Below are 17,830 nucleotides of genomic sequence, written 5' to 3' on the forward strand. Positions count from 1 at the left end.
TCTTTTTATCCAATACTGTTCATTTGTATATACAGTAATGTTGACTGTTCACTTGCACGTTCAAAACAATAACCAAAACTTTGAAATATCAACATACCTGCATTACTTACATTATAGTATATTACATACCTGTACATACTTGTGTGTGTGTGTGTGTGTGTGTGTGTGTGTGTGTGTGTGTATATATATATATATATATATATATAGAGAGAGAGAGAGAGAGAGAGAGAGAGAGAGAGAGAGAGAGAGAGAGAGAGAGAGAGAGATTCTGTATACAGTATAATTATTTGTAACATTTATCTATGAAATACAGACAGTATCTACCCTGCATAGTTAATGCACATGGAAATATGTGCACTGTGCCTTGGAAAGATTTAAGTTAAATATAAACTATGCTTGTGATTTTTGTAATTCAGATCAGAAAACACTTTTTCCTTTGTTTTTTCACTGTGTTTACACCATAGACTGTATGGGTTTACACAGTAGGGAATAGAAGTGCAGATGGATGTCATGTAATGTATCTTTTCATTAGTGGGATGGAAGTGAATATTTCCTAAATAATCCAATTGCTGATTATTCTGGATACATTTCACAAACACAAATGTAAATGGACTGGCTCAAATCCCCGATTTTATTTTTTTAAATAGTCAAACTCAAACAGTATGGCAGTATGAATCAAAGATGTGAATAACAAAACAGCTAAGAACAAATTTGATATTTTAACTTGAATAATGAACTTCAATAAATGACTGTTGTACCTCTTAAATTAGTAAATGCAGAGTTTACAAAATATTTTAGTAACTTTATTGAATTAAGAAATGCAAAGTAAAAATACAAAGAAAAATAATTACAGTATATTTACAATGATCGAGCTTTAAAAATTTCCACTGTACCTTTAAGTTTTGCGACGTGTCGTAAAATCTTCCTGTCGTAAATAATCACGTGGAGCCATCATGGATGCTTCTGAGTTTGCTGGGGATTATTGTATTCTTAGTGCTGTCTTTAGATGGATTGTGAACAGTTGTTGAATTTCTTTTTCATCACCGCTGTCGAAAAACAGGAAATGTTGTCTTGAAAATAGGCGATACCTCACTGCTCAGCTCAGTTCGGTTGTTTCACCACAGCAACTCTGTGCGCGCGTGTGTCTGTGTGTTTACTTGTGTGTGTGTGAGAGAGAGTGAGTACCTGCTCACAGTCTGCAGTTTGCATCATGTTCGTGTTGGTTGAGATGGTCGACACTGTCAGGATCCCTCCGTGGAACTTCCCGAGAAAACTCAACGAGGCCATAGCTGAGGAGCTCAACAAGAAACTGGCCAACAAGGTGCGTGTGTTTTCACTTTATTTAATCAGTGTAATCTCTTTTGCAAGAGAGAACCGAGTGCAGCAGGAGAAATCAGAACAGAGATAAGACACACAACAGACAGCATCCGAAACAATCACACACCAGTCTCAATAGGTCCAAAATGAAAAGTTTAAATTCATCCCTTGGGATGAGACTTTCAGGTTTTTAGTTCTTTGTAATTCATTCCATTAATATGATGCAAAGTACTGGAAGGCAGTCTTCCCAAGTTCAATCTTCACTGGTGACATGGCCAGTCCTGGGATCTGGTTTGATGAGCAGTAGTTTTAAATTTGAGAGGAGGTGTGATGTACTGAGGCAGCTTTAGTGGGAGACATTTATAAAGAAAATTATAGTGCGTCTTTATCCTCTTGCTGCCACTGAGGACTTTAACACTTTTTATTTTATTTGTATGTCTGTCTGTAGACCCTTCCTCATGTTAGGAAAAACTTGTATATAAAGGCTACTTGTAAAACCCGACATACAATAGATGTTGTGTGTACAGAGTAGACAGAAATAAGTACAGTCAAATTACACTGGTGAGAAACAGAACGACGATATTAGGTAGATAGACTGTAAACACATACAGTATAAAGAATATGGACCTGGGAAGACGTCAAGCAGCTTCCAGGTACTGCCAAAACAGTTAGTACCTGAGCCACGCAACCTCCTCTTCACATAAACACAAGAGACGCCATTCACACTAGAGCTGCAATAATTAGTTGATTATTGATTAGTCAATCGAAAGAAAATTAATTGCCAACTATTTTGATAATTGATTAATCGTTTAAGTCATTTTCTGTCAAATATTCCAATGGTTCCAGGTTCCAAGAATTTGCTTACAAGATAGTAAACTGAATATTTTGGGATTTTGGACTGTTGGTCAGACAAAACAAGGCATTTGAAGATATCATCTTGTGCTTTAGGATGTTGTGGTGAACATTTTTCACTGTTATTTGAAGTTTTATAGACCAAACAATTAATTGATTAATCAAGAAAATAATCAGCACAAAAATAATCACGGAATATCAGCTGAACATACAATGGACTGACAAATCACAGTTTAAACCCAAAATATTTAGGGAAAACAAATTAAAAGAGTATTTGGGGTTACAACAGTATTCTCCGCTGTCAGGCAACACTGTGGAGACCTCGACTAAACGGAGGTTTTAATCATATCATTTAATTATTCTAAAACTCCTTCAAATGTAAATAGTACATTTGGTGTCTAATACTGTTTTTATCTATGTTAAAATAGCCGTTAATGAAGGAAAGAAGAAAAACATCAATATAACAGGTGATTCCAAACTTTGGAACGGTAGTGTATATATCTAGTTTATCAGATCAATATCTCATAATGCTGCCAGATAATAAGTAATTCTCATCAAAACAGAGCAGGGCTGAAACCAATGATGATTGTCACTATTCATTATTTTTTCGCTGAATCATTTAGTCTATAAAATAGTGAAAATTTTCCGAAAAACCAAGGTGCTTCAAATGTCTCGTTTTGGCCCAAACACAAAGATAAGCAATTTCCAATCAAATGATCGTTAATTGATTGAATATATTGTGTTGCTGTAATCATATATATATAATGTATTATAGAGTCTGACTTTACTCTGAAGTAAATCTACAGAAAGCCAATACCATAAAACTGGAGAGCATTATGCTGGACTAACAGAAATCCAACATTTAGACAGTAAACAGAAGAACATAAATGCATTTCAGTGGTAGTGAAGTGATTAATACCAATGTGAGGTGGGTGTATGATTTAGTGTTTTGCACTTTGCATGTGAGCACAGCATTTTGTGTTTAAAGTTAAGAGGGGAACAAGTCAGTTTGGTTCTTTGCATTACGAGTTTTGCTTATCGGAAGTCTGTTGTGACGATCGAGCCAAAGCACTTGTTGGAATAGTGTAATTTCTGCATGTCTGCATTTGCTAAACTGCCACCTGCTCTCTTCACCTCAGGTGGTCTACAATGTTGGCCTGTGCATCTGCTTGTACGACATCACTAAACTGGAGGATTCCTTTATATTCCCAGGGGACGGAGCCTCACACACCAAAGGTATGCTGAAGATGACAGCTGTTAATGGGACTCTCTTATTTCCTCATACACTTGCATCATGCATCAGTTACATTTTACACTCATTGCCAGATTTTGCATTATTTTTAGCTGAGCCCTTCCACTTCCAAAGTTTTCTACTTTTAATTTGTTTATGATCAGGATTGGAGTCAATTTAGCCCTTTTTATTAGTGCAATAATTCTCCTCGCTCACCATGTCTTTCTTTTTCTTGTGTTTTTATGTCAGTCTCGCTGATGAATTGAAGAAGAAATGCTCCTAACAAGAGTGTCAGAAATTAAACCTTTACCCTGACGCCCTGACAGAAACACGTGGTCACTTTTTTCAGCCCTGCTAAGTGTAAACTCCTGAAGGACAGACTGATATAGGCCCAGAAAATGTTGCAGCTGTTTTCCTGTCCAATAATAACACATTCACAGTGCAGTGTGATAGAGGTTGGCCTCAGGCGTCACAGCGAAACCCCTTTAATACCACTGTTAGCACTCAGATCTTAAGTTATGGGTTGATGGACTGTGTCACCTGACTCTCACCCACTGACTCGTTCCCGTCTCCCTTTGGTCTCTCTGTCAGTTCATTTCAGGTATGTTGTTTTTCACCCTTTTCTCGATGAGATCCTGGTCGGCAAGATCAAGTACTGCAGTCAAGAGGGAGTTCATGGTAACTTCTGTCTTTCCATTTCTGCATGTTTGATTGAGTCTCCAGAAATGTTTTAGCAAATGTATTCTCAATACACTAAAAAGGGAAAAAAAACATAAGTAAGGAATTAGGGCTGCAACTAATGATTATTTTAATCTTGACCTTTCCAGTTACCTGAGATTGAATAAATCACTAAGAAGAGTCTCATTAGGATACGAGGGGTTTCCAGTTATTTGGTCCTCTGCCTTTTCGTGTTTCACTTTTTCACATCTCCGGCACCAAAGCCACATGTCGCTGTCCTCTACTTGCTGCTGGTATTTAGCTGAGTCGCATCTGGCTCTTCATAGAGGAAAATAGTCAGTCAGTAAAGACTGTGTTGTAAAACGAATACGCATTTCTTACACATATTCCTTACTTCTATTTTATATTAGTGTTCATCATGAATTTGCAACCGTTTAGCCAAAAGTAAAGTGTTTGCCTGGTGCATGCACTTCATTCAGACTGGTTAGCCTTTCCTCTTGTGTGTTCATGTTATTTTTCAGTTTTATTACAAGCAAATGAATGACTTATCGCTGAAACGTTTAGACCAGTGTGGGTCTGCACCCCCACCCTTTCTTTTATAAAATGTTACTTGAATGTTGGAATGGTAACGAGATCCGGTGCATATGAAAAACAAGTCTGAATTGTGGTTAAAATTAGAAAACGTTCTGCACCTGGCCTGAAGGCTCCTGCTTTCAGAAGCACTGTGGTAAACACTGACTGTAACCTTTCTGTTTCACAGTGACGATGGGCTTCTTCGATGACATTCTCATTCCACCAGAGTCTCTTCAACAGCCTACAAAGTTGTATCCTGACAGAAAATGTTCCTATAAATTAAGTGTTGTGATATCATCAATTTATAGTTTAGCCACACGCGTGCATCACATGCATTTAAATTCTGATGTAGAATTGATTGTGTCTGCAGTTTAAGCAGCTGCAGCTCCTGAGCTGTCGAGTTGTCCTTAGCTGCAGCCTCAGTGATGAAGCAGAGCAAGTTTGGCTTTGGGAATATGAGACGGACGAGGGAGCCCACGACCTCTACATGGACCAAGGAGAGGAGATCCGTTTTCGGGTGACAGATGAAGTCTTTGTGGACACGTCGCCGACGGGCCCGGCCGCTGCAGCGACAGACACGCTGGCACCGCCGGGACAGTCGACGGCGCCGCCAGCAGCGGACAGCGGGGAGAAGAAAGAGGCACCGTACACTCTGATTGTAAGAACACACTTCATGACTAACACGCATTTACATCGCCAAGGAGATCTGATCAAATAAAAACTGTTAGGCTATGTTTCTGATTAAAAACGTGAACATCCATTGTGATTTTGGATAGCTGAGAAATGTGGTTTCATTTTGCCTGACTTCTTAGGACACAGCTGGTGTATACCGTTGACCTGCTGCACTGTTTGTCTTGTAGAGAAATGGCACAACTTTCTCTGTAATAGAAATAGCTCTAGTTTACCACTGGCAGTTAGAGAAGTGGTTACCACGTTGTCATCCTTCTGAGGGCAGCTTCATGGTGAAAATGTCAAACCCTTAAAAACTGACACGAACCACCTAAACCTACAGTTTTGGTCTCAGTCCGGCTAGACTGTGCCGTTTAGGCCGGTCGTTCAGGTTCCTACCAGGAAGTTCAGGAAGCCTACCAAGCTTCAGTCCTTCAAGGCTACACCTTTGTATGCTGCAGCTTTTTTGAAGGAGGCGGCTCCTGAACTAGGACATGTCTGTTGGTGCTAACAAACGTGATGAATTCACTTCCTTCCTCGTAAAACATTTGCAGCTGATCGAGCTGATTTTTAAGTATTTTGAATCCAGCATTGTTTACCGCCATGTTTACATGCTAGCAGTGTTCTTCTTCCCTGCCTTTATTGATGCATTGCTGCATATCTTGGCGTGTTAAAGTCACCTGCGGGTCAGTGGAATAGTGTGAAACCATTGACAGGACTATGTATTGCGTCACTCATGTGCACATCCTTGTGCATCCCTGTGTGTCCTTGTGCGTCCCTGTGTGTCCTTGTGTGCATGAATGAGACAAACAAAACAGTGACCCGCTCATAGAAACAGCTCCAGTGCTTCTAGAGGTGTAAAACCACACAGGGAACCTTTAATGCAGTTAATCTTGAATCTATTTGTACCATCCACTGCCCGACTGATAAATGGGGCAGTCTAAATTATCGGACGATATTAGCTTATCACAGATACATCGCCATCAGGACATAAAGCATGTTGCCAGTCTGCTTTGTGCAGTAGTTTATACCCCCGCTAAGCAGGATTATAAAAAATGTGGATGTTGTTACACAGCAAATGTGATAGCTCTGTGTATTTTGGACTCATGTTCTCCATTCCCTCTGCACTGTTTGCATGGGGCTACTTTCTGTGTCAAAGTTCACCACAACTGAACTCTACGAAAGCTCTTCATTGATTTACTTCGTGTCCACTTGCAAATAAACGGATTGCAGTGATTTAGTTAGTTTGTTTGTAAATTTCACTGTAATAAAGGCTGGTGTGGCCAGGCGCTTATACTCTAACGATTCATGAAGGTATACGTTGTCCCGCCCCAAGAGATGCAACATTGTGGCCAAAATGAAACCCTAATGCGCTGTTGTTTCAGGGGACCATCTGTGAGCCGGGGCTGGGGCTGCTGTCATGGTGGAACAGTTAGCACGGCCGAGGAAGAAGAGGACATTTGGTGGTTACGAACAGATCGACCATCGTGACTGATCGGAGAGACGAGGGACGGTCGGCTGGAGACACAGAACCCTGTTGTTTGGGTACAAAAGTCAAGAGACAAAGTCGAGCTGCTTTCTGAACCAGGATACTGTTGGTGTAAAGTGACTGAAACCTCTGTCACGTTGAGACTGCCTGTGTTGAAAATACTGCCCTTAACATCCCAGCTTCATGTTTACATGTAGAGTTTATCATATATTTAATAACAGAATGGTTGATGGATATTTACGTTCATTTGGTATATTTCACATGAGATTTTGACCCCCAATTCAAAAGAAAACATTGAAGTCATTCGTTATTTGAATCATAATGTCATCACTACTGTAGTATGATAGTCGGACTTAAACAGGTCACACAATCTGTCTTTAATGGCTCAAAGTAGGTGCTATTTAAATCTGGGTTGAAAACTGAACATCGTTTGTCAGCAGTGAATACATTTGGGGCCTAATGATGTGAGAACTCTGAGTTTTAAGGTGAGAGAAATAAGGCCGAGTGACGTTTTTCGTTGGTATAAACTGACCCGTGGGTCAGATTTCTAATGCATATGTATCATCCAGATAACGTTGCAACAAATACATTTTTTTTTTCCAGTTGGTGTCAAATTTGTCAAACTTTACAAAGATTTACTTTTTATTTGAAATGTTACCTCTACCCCAGTTTTTGTGCACACATCCTCAGTTTATTTAACAGCCTTGTAATATTTTGTATTTCTGTTTAGTCTCAGTAAAAGGGCGTATAGTTGCAGTGATTTGTGAATTTGTCATTTTGTGTGATTATAGGAAGTATGTCAAAAAGGATTAGTGACCGGCCTTTAAATCCTGCAGTGTGAAGGTCAGGGAAGGACACCAGCCCTGCTCTCTGCACTCTTAGTGTCGGTCAGTGTTTGTTTGCAGCTCACACACACACACACACATACATGTGTTTGTGTGTTTCATGTGACAACTGCATGGCCAGTAATGTTTGTCTCAGTTGTCTGTTGTGAAACTAGGTCGGACTGTTTTTTTTGTTTTTGTTTTTTTTAAATCAACAAAAATAGATGGTTTGCACGTGACCCCTGTTGCAGAAATATTTCCCACAGAAAGCTTATTTTTAAGGAAATCGGATTAAATAATTTACAGTGTTAAAAAAACTTCGATTACTGCAGACTCAGTGGAGCGATCTCATATATAATATGACCATGAGTGTTCCCTGAGCTCATCTTAGTCACTGAATCTGTTTTTGGAGGTTTTTACTGATGTATATGTGATAAAGGATGAACTTATAAAATGCAAAATCCATTGCAATACTGGAGTCCAGTCTTCCACAGCAGCAGCTGCACGATATGATAAACATCATAAAATCATGTCAAAGACAAAGAATACCTCACTACACTTAGCACGCTACATGACAAAGAATGAAGAGTCATTTTCTGCATACAAGCATGCACGCACGCACACACACACGCGCACACACACACACGGAGTCGCATCACGCCATCGGAATCTCCGCCAGCTGCGCAGACTCCGCAGCCCTCACACCGTCACATCAGGGTTTTCCGTCGCTCTGCGCGGATTTAGTCGACTTATTTATTTAATTACTCGTTATATAATACACAGCGACTTCAAAGACACACACTCGCTCACACCGATCGTCCTCAACCTACTCGCGCACCCAATGCAGTAAGTAACATTTCTGCGAATATGCATGTTGAAGTGACTGCAGGGGGGAGTGTGTCAGTGTGGCTTTGTTTGCGTGCGTGACAGAATAACTAACCGCTAAATAAAATAAAGAGATTATATTTTGTGTTATATATGTAGTTCTGCTTGTATGGAGGGCTGATCGATGTAACGTTCCCACCGTCTTTGACCGCCAGCTGGTCATTACGAACGGACCTCTCACCCTGCTTTTGTCCAAGTTGTATTGTCAAACAGCACTGATTGCCTTTTCCGCTTTTCACACGTTTTTGAGAAATTGCAGAGATTACAGGGGCTGCGAATCGGAGATTCATTTTCTTTACGTTTCGCTGTTGGCTAAAATAAAAACAGGGGCAAAGGGATCAAATACTGGATTTTATGGTTAGGTTCTGTGAGGAAAGTGATTTTGGAGTGTATGAATTCAACTCTCGGGACAAACTCCACACACGCATGCACACATACGCACACAAACACACAATTCATAGACACATTAGCCTTTTCACAATCATGGCGCAGGGAAGAGCTTTGTCCCCGACCCGGGCCACAGGAGCCATGACCCTCTGTAGCTCCACTTCTGCACATCCAGATGTTCTCCTGCTGCTCTCTGTAAATGAGTGTAAACTCTGGGTTGATCTGAATGTTTGGGTCCAATCACAATTGGTTTCTCATTATGATTATGGTTATTCTCATTATTGTAATAATGATGTGTAAACTCATAGTTTGTCCGGACCGCTGTGTATCCTGTGGTAACGCTGTGACATCGTCTGTAGTACTCATGGTGGATATGTAATTGTTCTTTTGGGAATGGGCCACTGACGTCACGAACGCACCTCTGGAGGCGACGTTCTGCAGCTTTTCTGACGTCACCTTGCGTGCGTAGCTCCAGCTCTGCCTGCGTCATCACAGGCAGAGGAGTGCGCGTAAAAAAAAATGTATAGCCTTCATATATAATACGTTACGGTGTTGGTTAATGGTGTTTCTGGGTGCATTCATACTTGACTACTGAGAGGACATCTGCCTCCTTATTCCAACCTTGAAAATATCACTGTGGGGAGAAACCAGATTAGGAGGTATTGAAGGGCAAGGTCACCTGACTAAACAGGATATGTTGTGGATTTTAGTATTAGTGAGTGATGAAAAACATAGAGAGATAGATGAATGATTTAATAACTAGAACAACATGAAAACTGAGAATGGAGACAGAACTAAGGAGCGTACTCTGTAACTCCGAAATGTATTTAATATACACTGTATACAATGACAGTGCCCTATAATACACTGCACGGTTGTAATGCACGTCAAGAAGATATGAAAAATTAATCTCCACATTTATTAATACTATGCTTTGGGTAGCTTCAGAGATAAACCGTGCAGTATAATAATCATGTGGGATTGCGGTGGAATGCAGATTGCTACCAAGTGAGCCAAAAGGAAACTTCCAAAGGCTCCAGGTGAAAAAAAAGAAAATGAGTGTTTCTGCATGAAATTAGATCCTCGGCTGGATTTACATCCCAAGATCAGTTTACTTGCCATGAGGAGTTCTACATAGCCTGTGAAAAGTCTGAGAAAATAACTCCGATGATGTCATCAGGGTTAGCTCAGGTGGAGCTTCGAGGCTACATGTTTTAACAGAAAGCCTGTGTTATAAGCTGGAGGTGTGGAGTTTACCAGGAGGGCCTAATGAAAGCATGCCATTGAGCTGCATTATGGGAAGTGCAAGGATCCAGTTTTTTTGGACCCATACTACAGTATGTACTAAAAGTCAGGGTATCTTGGCCTCTGCTGCATCGATTTTGATCATTCTTTTTTTAATCTGTCCCTTGCAAGTCCCCCAACTTTAGGACACACAATACTACATCACTGGAGAAACCTTTAACATTAGAAGGGACTTATTTTAAAGTACTTGAGACCTGGCTGAGGAGGGGTTAGCTGTGTCACCTCAACATCTATTTTCCTGTTGGAAGGAATTTGATCTAATAACTTAAATTTGACACATGATAGAACAATCTATTCTTAGACACAATGAAAGAACACTGAAAGGGCATTTTTCACCTCATAAGTCCCTGAACTGTTTGCGGTTTCTGACTTGAATAGTCAGAATTTTTGGCTGGATGACCCCCACCCCCCGCCCCCCCATCCCACCTTTCGCCCATCAGGTCTAAAGCCACATGACAACTCTCTGATCTTCCTCCGTCCTCTCCCTGTGGTCTCTCTCCTCACAGCAAGTCCTCCTAACAGAGCTGAAGTGACAGCGCTGACCTGGATAACCGCTGAGCCTGTGTCCCGCACTGAGGCAGGCCTGTCCAAGCAGACGGACTCACGGATACACCAGTGGACAGACAGCGGTGTCAGCAGCCCGTCAGCAGCCTGAGGGCTCGAGGAGTAGCAGCAGCGCCCAACACTGCATCCACACCATCCTCCCCCATCCTCCTCCTCCTTGTCACGTCTGACATGGCAGACCCCAGCCTCACGTCGCCCTCAGGGACGCCGCTGCGCTCCCCCAACACCAATCTCACCCTCTCCTTCCCCTTCCTGAGGGAGGGGAGCCGGGTATGGGAGGAAGGGAAGGAGCAGCCGCTGCCTCGGGATTTGCCCAGCCCGTTGCCAACCAAACGCACCCGCACCTACTCAGCGTAAGTATGATTTGTTTATTTACCAATTGCTGTTATTTGAGTGTTTCAATTTAATGCTACTTTTAAACTTCACAACATTTCAGAGAAAGAAATGCTTTTTACTCCACTACATGTATCAGTACTACTTTTTTAATAAGGTAGCCTGTATAAAGAGTTTATAAGCTGTAACTAAAGGCCAATTTATCAATGGCTAATACATAATTTACTAAAGCTTTGTAGATCATTTCTAAACTAATAATGGGAAACACCTTTTGGTGCTAGGTTGTGGAATTTCCCTCTAGCTGCAAACCAAAACTGTGTAATAACTGATCTATAAAGCAATGATTTATTTACATTAATGAGTACTTTTACTTTTGATGCTTTAAGTACTTGTTGCCGATATGTCTGTAATTTTAGTCAAGTAACATTTTGAATTAAGTGCTTTTACTTGTAGGGGCTCTTCTTCTTTTCCTTTCGGCTGTTCCCTTTCAGGGGTCGCCACAGCGAATCATGTGCCGCCATCTAACCCTGTCCTCTGCATCCTCTTCACTCACACCAATTAACTTCATGTCCTCTCTCACTACATCCATAAATCTCCTCTTTGGTCTTCCTCTAGACCTCCTGCCTGGCAGCTCCAACCTCAGCATCCTTCTACCAATATATTCACAGTCTCTCCTCTGAACATGTCCAAACCACCTCAATCTGGCCTCTCTGACTTTATCTCCAAAACATCTAACATGAGCTGTCCCTCTGATGTACTCATTCCTGATCCTGTCCATCCTGGATCAGGAATGAGTACTTTTACTTGTAGGGGAGTCTTTTTAAATTGTGATACTGCTGCTTTTACTTACTTAAAGGATGTCCCTTACTGCAATATGTCCTAAACCAAACTGACGCAAGAAAGTGATTAATTGTTCATTGGAAATTTTTCACTGATGTGACAGCTGCTTACTTTTTAACCACTAAATATGACTATAAATGTAGGCTACATCTGACACGTGGTTATATCATGGCTGGTTTGCAGACTGCGGCTGGTAGTGAAGAAAGGTTGAATACTGTACTGTTTACACTGTGAGTCAGCAGATTAGTGTTCTCATCTCTGCTGCGTGTTGTGACATGTGTAGGTGTTGATGTGATCAGCTCTTCATCTTCCTTCTAACCTCCTTTATGAATCCTCCTCTCTGTTCTCGCACGTTTCCATTTCTTCTTGTCAAAAGGGCCTGAACCCTGAATTGTATCACATAAAAGTAAAAATATATTCTTGTAAACTGCTCCTCATTTTACTGAGATGAGTCATTTTATGGTTAATGCAAGAACGTCCTTGTTTTTCTCCCTTTTTCTCGTTTTTCTGCAGTACGGTACGTGCCCACTCAGGTCCTGTGTTTAAGGGTGTGTGTAAGAACTTCTCCAGGTCACAAGGTCACGGCTTCCTCCGACCCTCCCACGGCGGAGAAGACATCTTTGTTCACATCTCAGAGTGAGTGGCACTGAACTCACTCTTAGAAGACAAAATCATACAGTTGTCACAGCTGTCGCCTCTGAGAATCACAGCAGACAAACACATCGTGCATTAGCTGAATTACAAATAGCAACACAAACTTACTGCAGTTCTGCAGTGTCAACTCATAGCACTGTGAGAACTCAGCAAACCACACTGTTTACGTGTGTACTTTTTTCAAAGTGAGAGCTATTTTTCCCAACTCTCCTAGGATACTGTGACACCCGCAATAAGTGGACATGCACAGAGAGTACAGCAACTTCTCTGGGCTGGTTTTGTTCTACCTTTTTATTCAGGACAAGCAGTATGTCAAATGTTACTACAGCCTCAGCAAAAGTTGAAATTTGTGAAATTTTTCCAAACAGATTTTGTAGGATGGTTCAGATCTTATAGCCAAACATCTGCACCGTGGGTCTGAAAGTTTTATTTTGTCTCAAATTTCCTGCTCATCAGAGCTCCAGCAGATGTCTGTATTCAATTCTATAATCTGTGTGTGTGTGTATGTATGTATGACCACATTGTGAAGTGAACTATTGCTTTGAAAGTATGACATTTTGTGAAATACACATATTTGCTTTTTTGCCGAAAGTGAGATGAGAAGATTGATACCACTCCGACGTCTGTGTGTTCAGTATGAAGCTGGAGCAGTGAGTGAGGCGATTAGCTCAACGTTAGCTTAGCATAGAGACTGGAAGAAGGAGGAAACAGCTAGCATGGCTCTGTCCTAAGTTCAAAAATATGCCTACTAGCACCTCTAACGCTTAATAATTTTATTTTCCTGTTTGTTGAGATTGTACACAGAAATGTGAAAACGACATGTTGTGGTTGTATGGGGAGTTGCCTGCTGTACCAATTTCTTTGGCAAACTGCTCTGGGCATGGTGACTTCCTGGAGTCTCTGCTGGATGAAGGTCAAGTGCCTGGCTGCTGTTTGCCAAGAAATAGTGTCAAATAGTTACAACCTATTTAGTAAGCTGTAGAGGTGCTGGTAGGCAGATGTTTTATGTTTGGACAGAGCCTGGCTTCCTACTGCTTCCAGTCTTGCTAAGCTAAACTAACTAATAGCCTCCCAGCTCCATACAGTTGTAGGAGTGATATCGATCTTCTCATCTCACTCTCAGCGAGAAAGTGAATGAGCTTATTTCCCTTAATGTCGATCTATTACTTTAAATCAGTGGTTCTCTAATTTGGGTGTTGAGGCAACCTCAAGGTGTCGCCAAAGAACCCTGCAGGGTCATGAGCAGATTCATGGGACAGGATATTAGTTATCGTGTCTTTTTGTAATTTGACTCTAATTTCTGCTGTTACTCTTGTCAAATAATGAACAGCTAACAGACTTTCATCCTCTCTTATTTGATTTAATTAAACAACATGAAAAGGAAAATCTACCAAATGTTGTGTTGTACTCTTATGTAGGCTATTTTTTTATTTGACACTTCATCTGTAACCCTCCACGCATCTCCACGCATCTATATGCATCTATAGCCAGTATGATGCAAAACTCCCCATTTTTACTCACACCTCATCGTCCATGTTTTTCTCTGTTTCAGCATCGAGGGGGAATATGTCCCTGTTGAGGGAGACGAGGTCACGTACAAAGTGAGTCGGGTCCCGCCCAAGAACCTGAAGGTGCAGGCAGTGGAGGTGAAGATCACACATCTCAACCCCGGTACGAAACACGAGACCTGGTCCGGGCAGATCATCAGCTCGTAGACCTGAGCTCCGGGGCCTGGTGGGCTGTGCTGTGCTGTGCTGTGCTGGGCTGGGCTGGGCTGGGTTGGGTTGGGCTGGGCTGGGCTGGGCTAGGTGGGGGATGGTGGACCTGTTGTGGGACTGATAACTTACATTTCTGTGCTCAAATCCTTTTTTTTTAATCAACATGTTTTACCTACAGAACAAAGTATCCAGAGTTAATAAGTGTCAATAATTCAGTTGTAGTAGGTGCTGACAGTTTGTCTACTCACAGAGCTGATATACTCTGTCAAAACTGTCTGTCTGCTATGCTGATGCATTTGCTGTGTATGTTAAACTGACCATTTATTCATTGTTAGGAAAAAGGCACATTTGTTTTATTTATTTGTATTTTTGTCATGACAGCAGTAATTAAAGTCAGATTTTAGATGGGAGGGTAAAGTGACCAGCAGGGGATCAAACTTCTAAACTGGGAAAAGCTTGTGGGCCTCATTTTTCATGGAGATCAGCTGTGTAAAGTATGAAACATTGGGAAAATTGTATACATAACTGTGGTGGAGATCCGCAAACTGAGGCATGACAGCTGAGTGTATGTGAAGGGAGAGAGCGACGTAGGACAAAAGGCTGAATTCAGTTTTACTTCCCTTCTTTGCAGCTGTTAAGCACTTGTTTACCTCACCAAAGTTTCCAGGATCACATGTTGGGTGCAAGTGTGGGTCAGATGACTTGTTATCACAACCTACACTGTTTTTACATCAAGTGCAGACTTTGGAAAGAGGAGAAGAAGCTTTGAATTCAACAACAGAGATAATGCATGTAAAAGCAAATAGTTTAGGGAATTGAAGTTGAAGAGATTTGAAAGATTGTGTTGCAGAGTGAAAGAAAGTTGAAATGGCAGGTTTTGCATTGAAACTCAAATGAAATCTACAGTAATACAATAATAAAAATCCCTAAATATAAATCATTCTATGTTTGCACCCTTGACAGGACGTCTCATGACCCCCTTTTGGGTTTCAAGTCACCAGTTTAGAAACACAACAAAAAAAGAGGAAGTTTTATTTTGAAATGGAGAGGGGAATGTACTGAAGGTTGCAATGAGAGTAAGTAACGAGTTAGCATTTGAGTTTGTCTTAGACATGAAGGGAGACCAGGACTAAAGCAGATCACATCAAACCAAGCGTGGACATTTCAAAAACATAAATAAAATACATACTTTACTGTGAATGGAGAGCGATTTTCCTGAAAAATACATATCCTTGGTTGTATTGTCTTGATTGAGGTTATTTATTTTAATTATTTATATGATTTGTTCCGATTTGTGTGTGTCCTCAGATTGCAAGCTCTATATTTTAGGTAATACAGTCAAAACGTGCACTTAAGAAATTTGAACTTCCACTATAAAAACTGCCACAGCGCTCCAGATCTCACTGTCAGGTTTTTTTTCTGTTTGGAAAGCGTCTGGAGCCATGAATTTCTAAATCTCCTTTTCTATTATTAGAAAAACGTGTGTCTTTGTGTGATTTATTGAGCGTGATGGTGAACTACATGACTTCATAGTTGGTGCCAATAGAGATCATTGTCACAGAAATGTTGTTTGTAGCTATTCAGGTTTTGCTCAGCTGTACTGTATGTCATTTTCTATTATATCTGTTCCACAGAGTCTCTATGCATCTCGTCTCTTCAGTGTCACTGCCTGAATTTGTTAAACATTAAATTTGGTTTATTTCTGTCACATCAAAGGGCACTTTCTTTTGTGGACGAGCCACTGTGGTGCTGATCCACATGATTACTTCTGCTGAGCCTTGAAAGAACATTAAAGCATTTTATGATTCACAGGTCTGATGGAAGCTGTGTTTCTTTAGTTGCATGTGGGAGTGAGACTCAGAGGAAGAGGAAGAGTGGTATGAATGCTGGTCAACATGTGGTGAGAGAGACAGTTTCATAATAAAGAGGTCACAGGTTTGAACAGCCAACATGTCCTGTCAAAGTGTCCCCAGCCTGATAATCAGACTGAATTGCCTTTTTGTTTCACATCACTCCTTCATTACTATTTCAATACATTTTACACCATTTATATTAGAATTTCTGAAGAAATCAGAGATGTGGGTTGTGATTCAGAGGTCTGGACCAGGCAAACCCCGAACTCTCTGTTTGATCACTCACCTGCCATGACACGCCATCTTCAGTCTTCATTGGTAAAATAACTATATGAACCTCAGGGCTGGATTATTAGGGGGGATGAGGCAAAAAGTAGCTGTGAAGACAAAAGTGGCTATAAAATAAAAGAAAGATGTGATTAAATACGTCATTTGTTATGACACATTTATCACATCACTTCCTGCCTTTTCTCTATTTCTAGAGACACATTAGCATAAACTTCTTGATGCTGCCTGAGGAGCACCAAGCTTGAAACACATTGCAATCCAGAGCAACTGCAGATACAAGCCTTTTTGTGTTCTTCATACCATGGAGTGCCTGTATTTTTTTAACATCTTTAGCATATTTAAATTTTCTTACTTTTCTGCATTCGAAAGCTCTAGTCCTTTTTTATGTGTATATTCACTGACCCGTTTGGAAAAGTCCTTTATCAAAAGCATATTATAAAACTGTACTGACTTAAACAAATACAGAAGATTGTTCCTATCTTCGTTGAATAGACAATAAATAAATGATAAGCCTATGGGAAACAACACCATCAAATACACCTTTGATGTAAAGCACCTAAAACCAGGTTCAGCCATTATCATCCTATTGCAGAGCAGCAGTTCAAGTTCATCTTGCGCCACCTGTTGCCAAGAAAAGTAACTGAAACAGCTGAAATCATAGACTGGTATATCATACTATAAATCAAGCTACCTGTCTACAGGCCAGAAAAGCAGGTTTTGTAATTTAACACTTGTGCCACATCCAAGAAAAACAGCATTTTTTTTCTTTAATAAAGCTGCCGTTTGTGTCTGCAAACATAAGCCGTCTGTTAACTTGAGCATATTTTCTGCTGGACATAGCTAAGAGTTCACAGTGCTTTATGGTAAAAATAGCAGTGTTGGTTGACAAAGTTCTGTCTTTGGTGCTGAATATTTGAAATGCAAACTTGAGTGTTAATTGTCTATGTATCTGTTATTTATTGGTAGCAGAGTTCACCCCGTATAGGTGAATCTTTCTACAGACACTTAACACTGAGGCTCAACCAAAACTAAGTAATAAGATTAAAAGAGACGTTGATGATTGTAAAGGGGGAATAAATACATTCATTTATAAATTCTTCGAAAGCTAACATTTGGTGTTTTAAACAGCCACAAGTTGAATTGTACTTTTAAATCACCTGTGAAGATTTGAAGACTTCTGGCGACTCCCACTGGTAAAATTAAAAAAGACACTGTGGCAGACAGAAATGCATGCTGATGATAGCCCTGTAGATAATCTGCAGCCTTTTTACTGAGAAAGTGCTGAGTTTGTGAGTGAGTTAAATGTAAAAGGGGCATTTCTGAGGTCAAGGCCAGTTTGGTCCAAGAGGGTAAAGAACGACACTGGAGAG

At 40.7% G+C, this 17,830-nt stretch overlaps 2 protein-coding genes across 2 annotated transcripts; both read left to right on the plus strand.

Moving 5' to 3' along the window:
* Positions 1-920: 920 nt before the first annotated feature.
* On the plus strand, positions 921-7,565 carry polr3h (polymerase (RNA) III (DNA directed) polypeptide H). Its single transcript, XM_044181764.1, has 6 exons — positions 921-1,321; positions 3,309-3,405; positions 3,992-4,078; positions 4,839-4,902; positions 5,075-5,309; positions 6,706-7,565. The coding sequence occupies exons 1-6, from the start codon at positions 1,211-1,213 to the stop codon at positions 6,754-6,756; spliced, it is 645 nt and encodes a 214-aa protein (XP_044037699.1). The 5' UTR covers positions 921-1,210; the 3' UTR covers positions 6,757-7,565.
* A 144-nt stretch (positions 7,566-7,709) lies between these two features.
* Positions 7,710-16,130, plus strand: csdc2b (cold shock domain containing C2, RNA binding b). Its single transcript, XM_044181766.1, has 4 exons — positions 7,710-8,479; positions 10,717-11,127; positions 12,461-12,583; positions 14,154-16,130. Exons 2-4 carry the CDS (start codon positions 10,946-10,948, stop codon positions 14,314-14,316), a joined length of 468 nt encoding a protein of 155 aa, XP_044037701.1. The 5' UTR covers positions 7,710-8,479; positions 10,717-10,945; the 3' UTR covers positions 14,317-16,130.
* The last annotated feature ends 1,700 nt before the right edge of the window (positions 16,131-17,830 follow it).

Source organism: Siniperca chuatsi, linkage group LG21 (genome assembly GCF_020085105.1).
Source record: "Siniperca chuatsi isolate FFG_IHB_CAS linkage group LG21, ASM2008510v1, whole genome shotgun sequence".
NCBI lineage: Eukaryota > Metazoa > Chordata > Actinopteri > Centrarchiformes > Sinipercidae > Siniperca > Siniperca chuatsi.

Excerpts from the sequence above, each read along its gene's own strand:
- polr3h (XM_044181764.1), top strand. The coding sequence starts at position 1,211 with ATGTTCGTGTTGGTTGAGATGGTCGACACTGTCAGGATCCCTCCGTGG. Across the intron at positions 1,322-3,308 it reads ACAAGAAACTGGCCAACAAG|GTGGTCTACAATGTTGGCCT; the intron begins GTGCGTGTGTTT and ends TCTTCACCTCAG. Across the intron at positions 3,406-3,991 it reads CGGAGCCTCACACACCAAAG|TTCATTTCAGGTATGTTGTT; the intron begins GTATGCTGAAGA and ends TCTCTCTGTCAG.
- csdc2b (XM_044181766.1), top strand. The coding sequence starts at position 10,946 with ATGGCAGACCCCAGCCTCACGTCGCCCTCAGGGACGCCGCTGCGCTCC. Across the intron at positions 11,128-12,460 it reads CGCACCCGCACCTACTCAGC|TACGGTACGTGCCCACTCAG; the intron begins GTAAGTATGATT and ends GTTTTTCTGCAG. Across the intron at positions 12,584-14,153 it reads ATCTTTGTTCACATCTCAGA|CATCGAGGGGGAATATGTCC; the intron begins GTGAGTGGCACT and ends TCTCTGTTTCAG.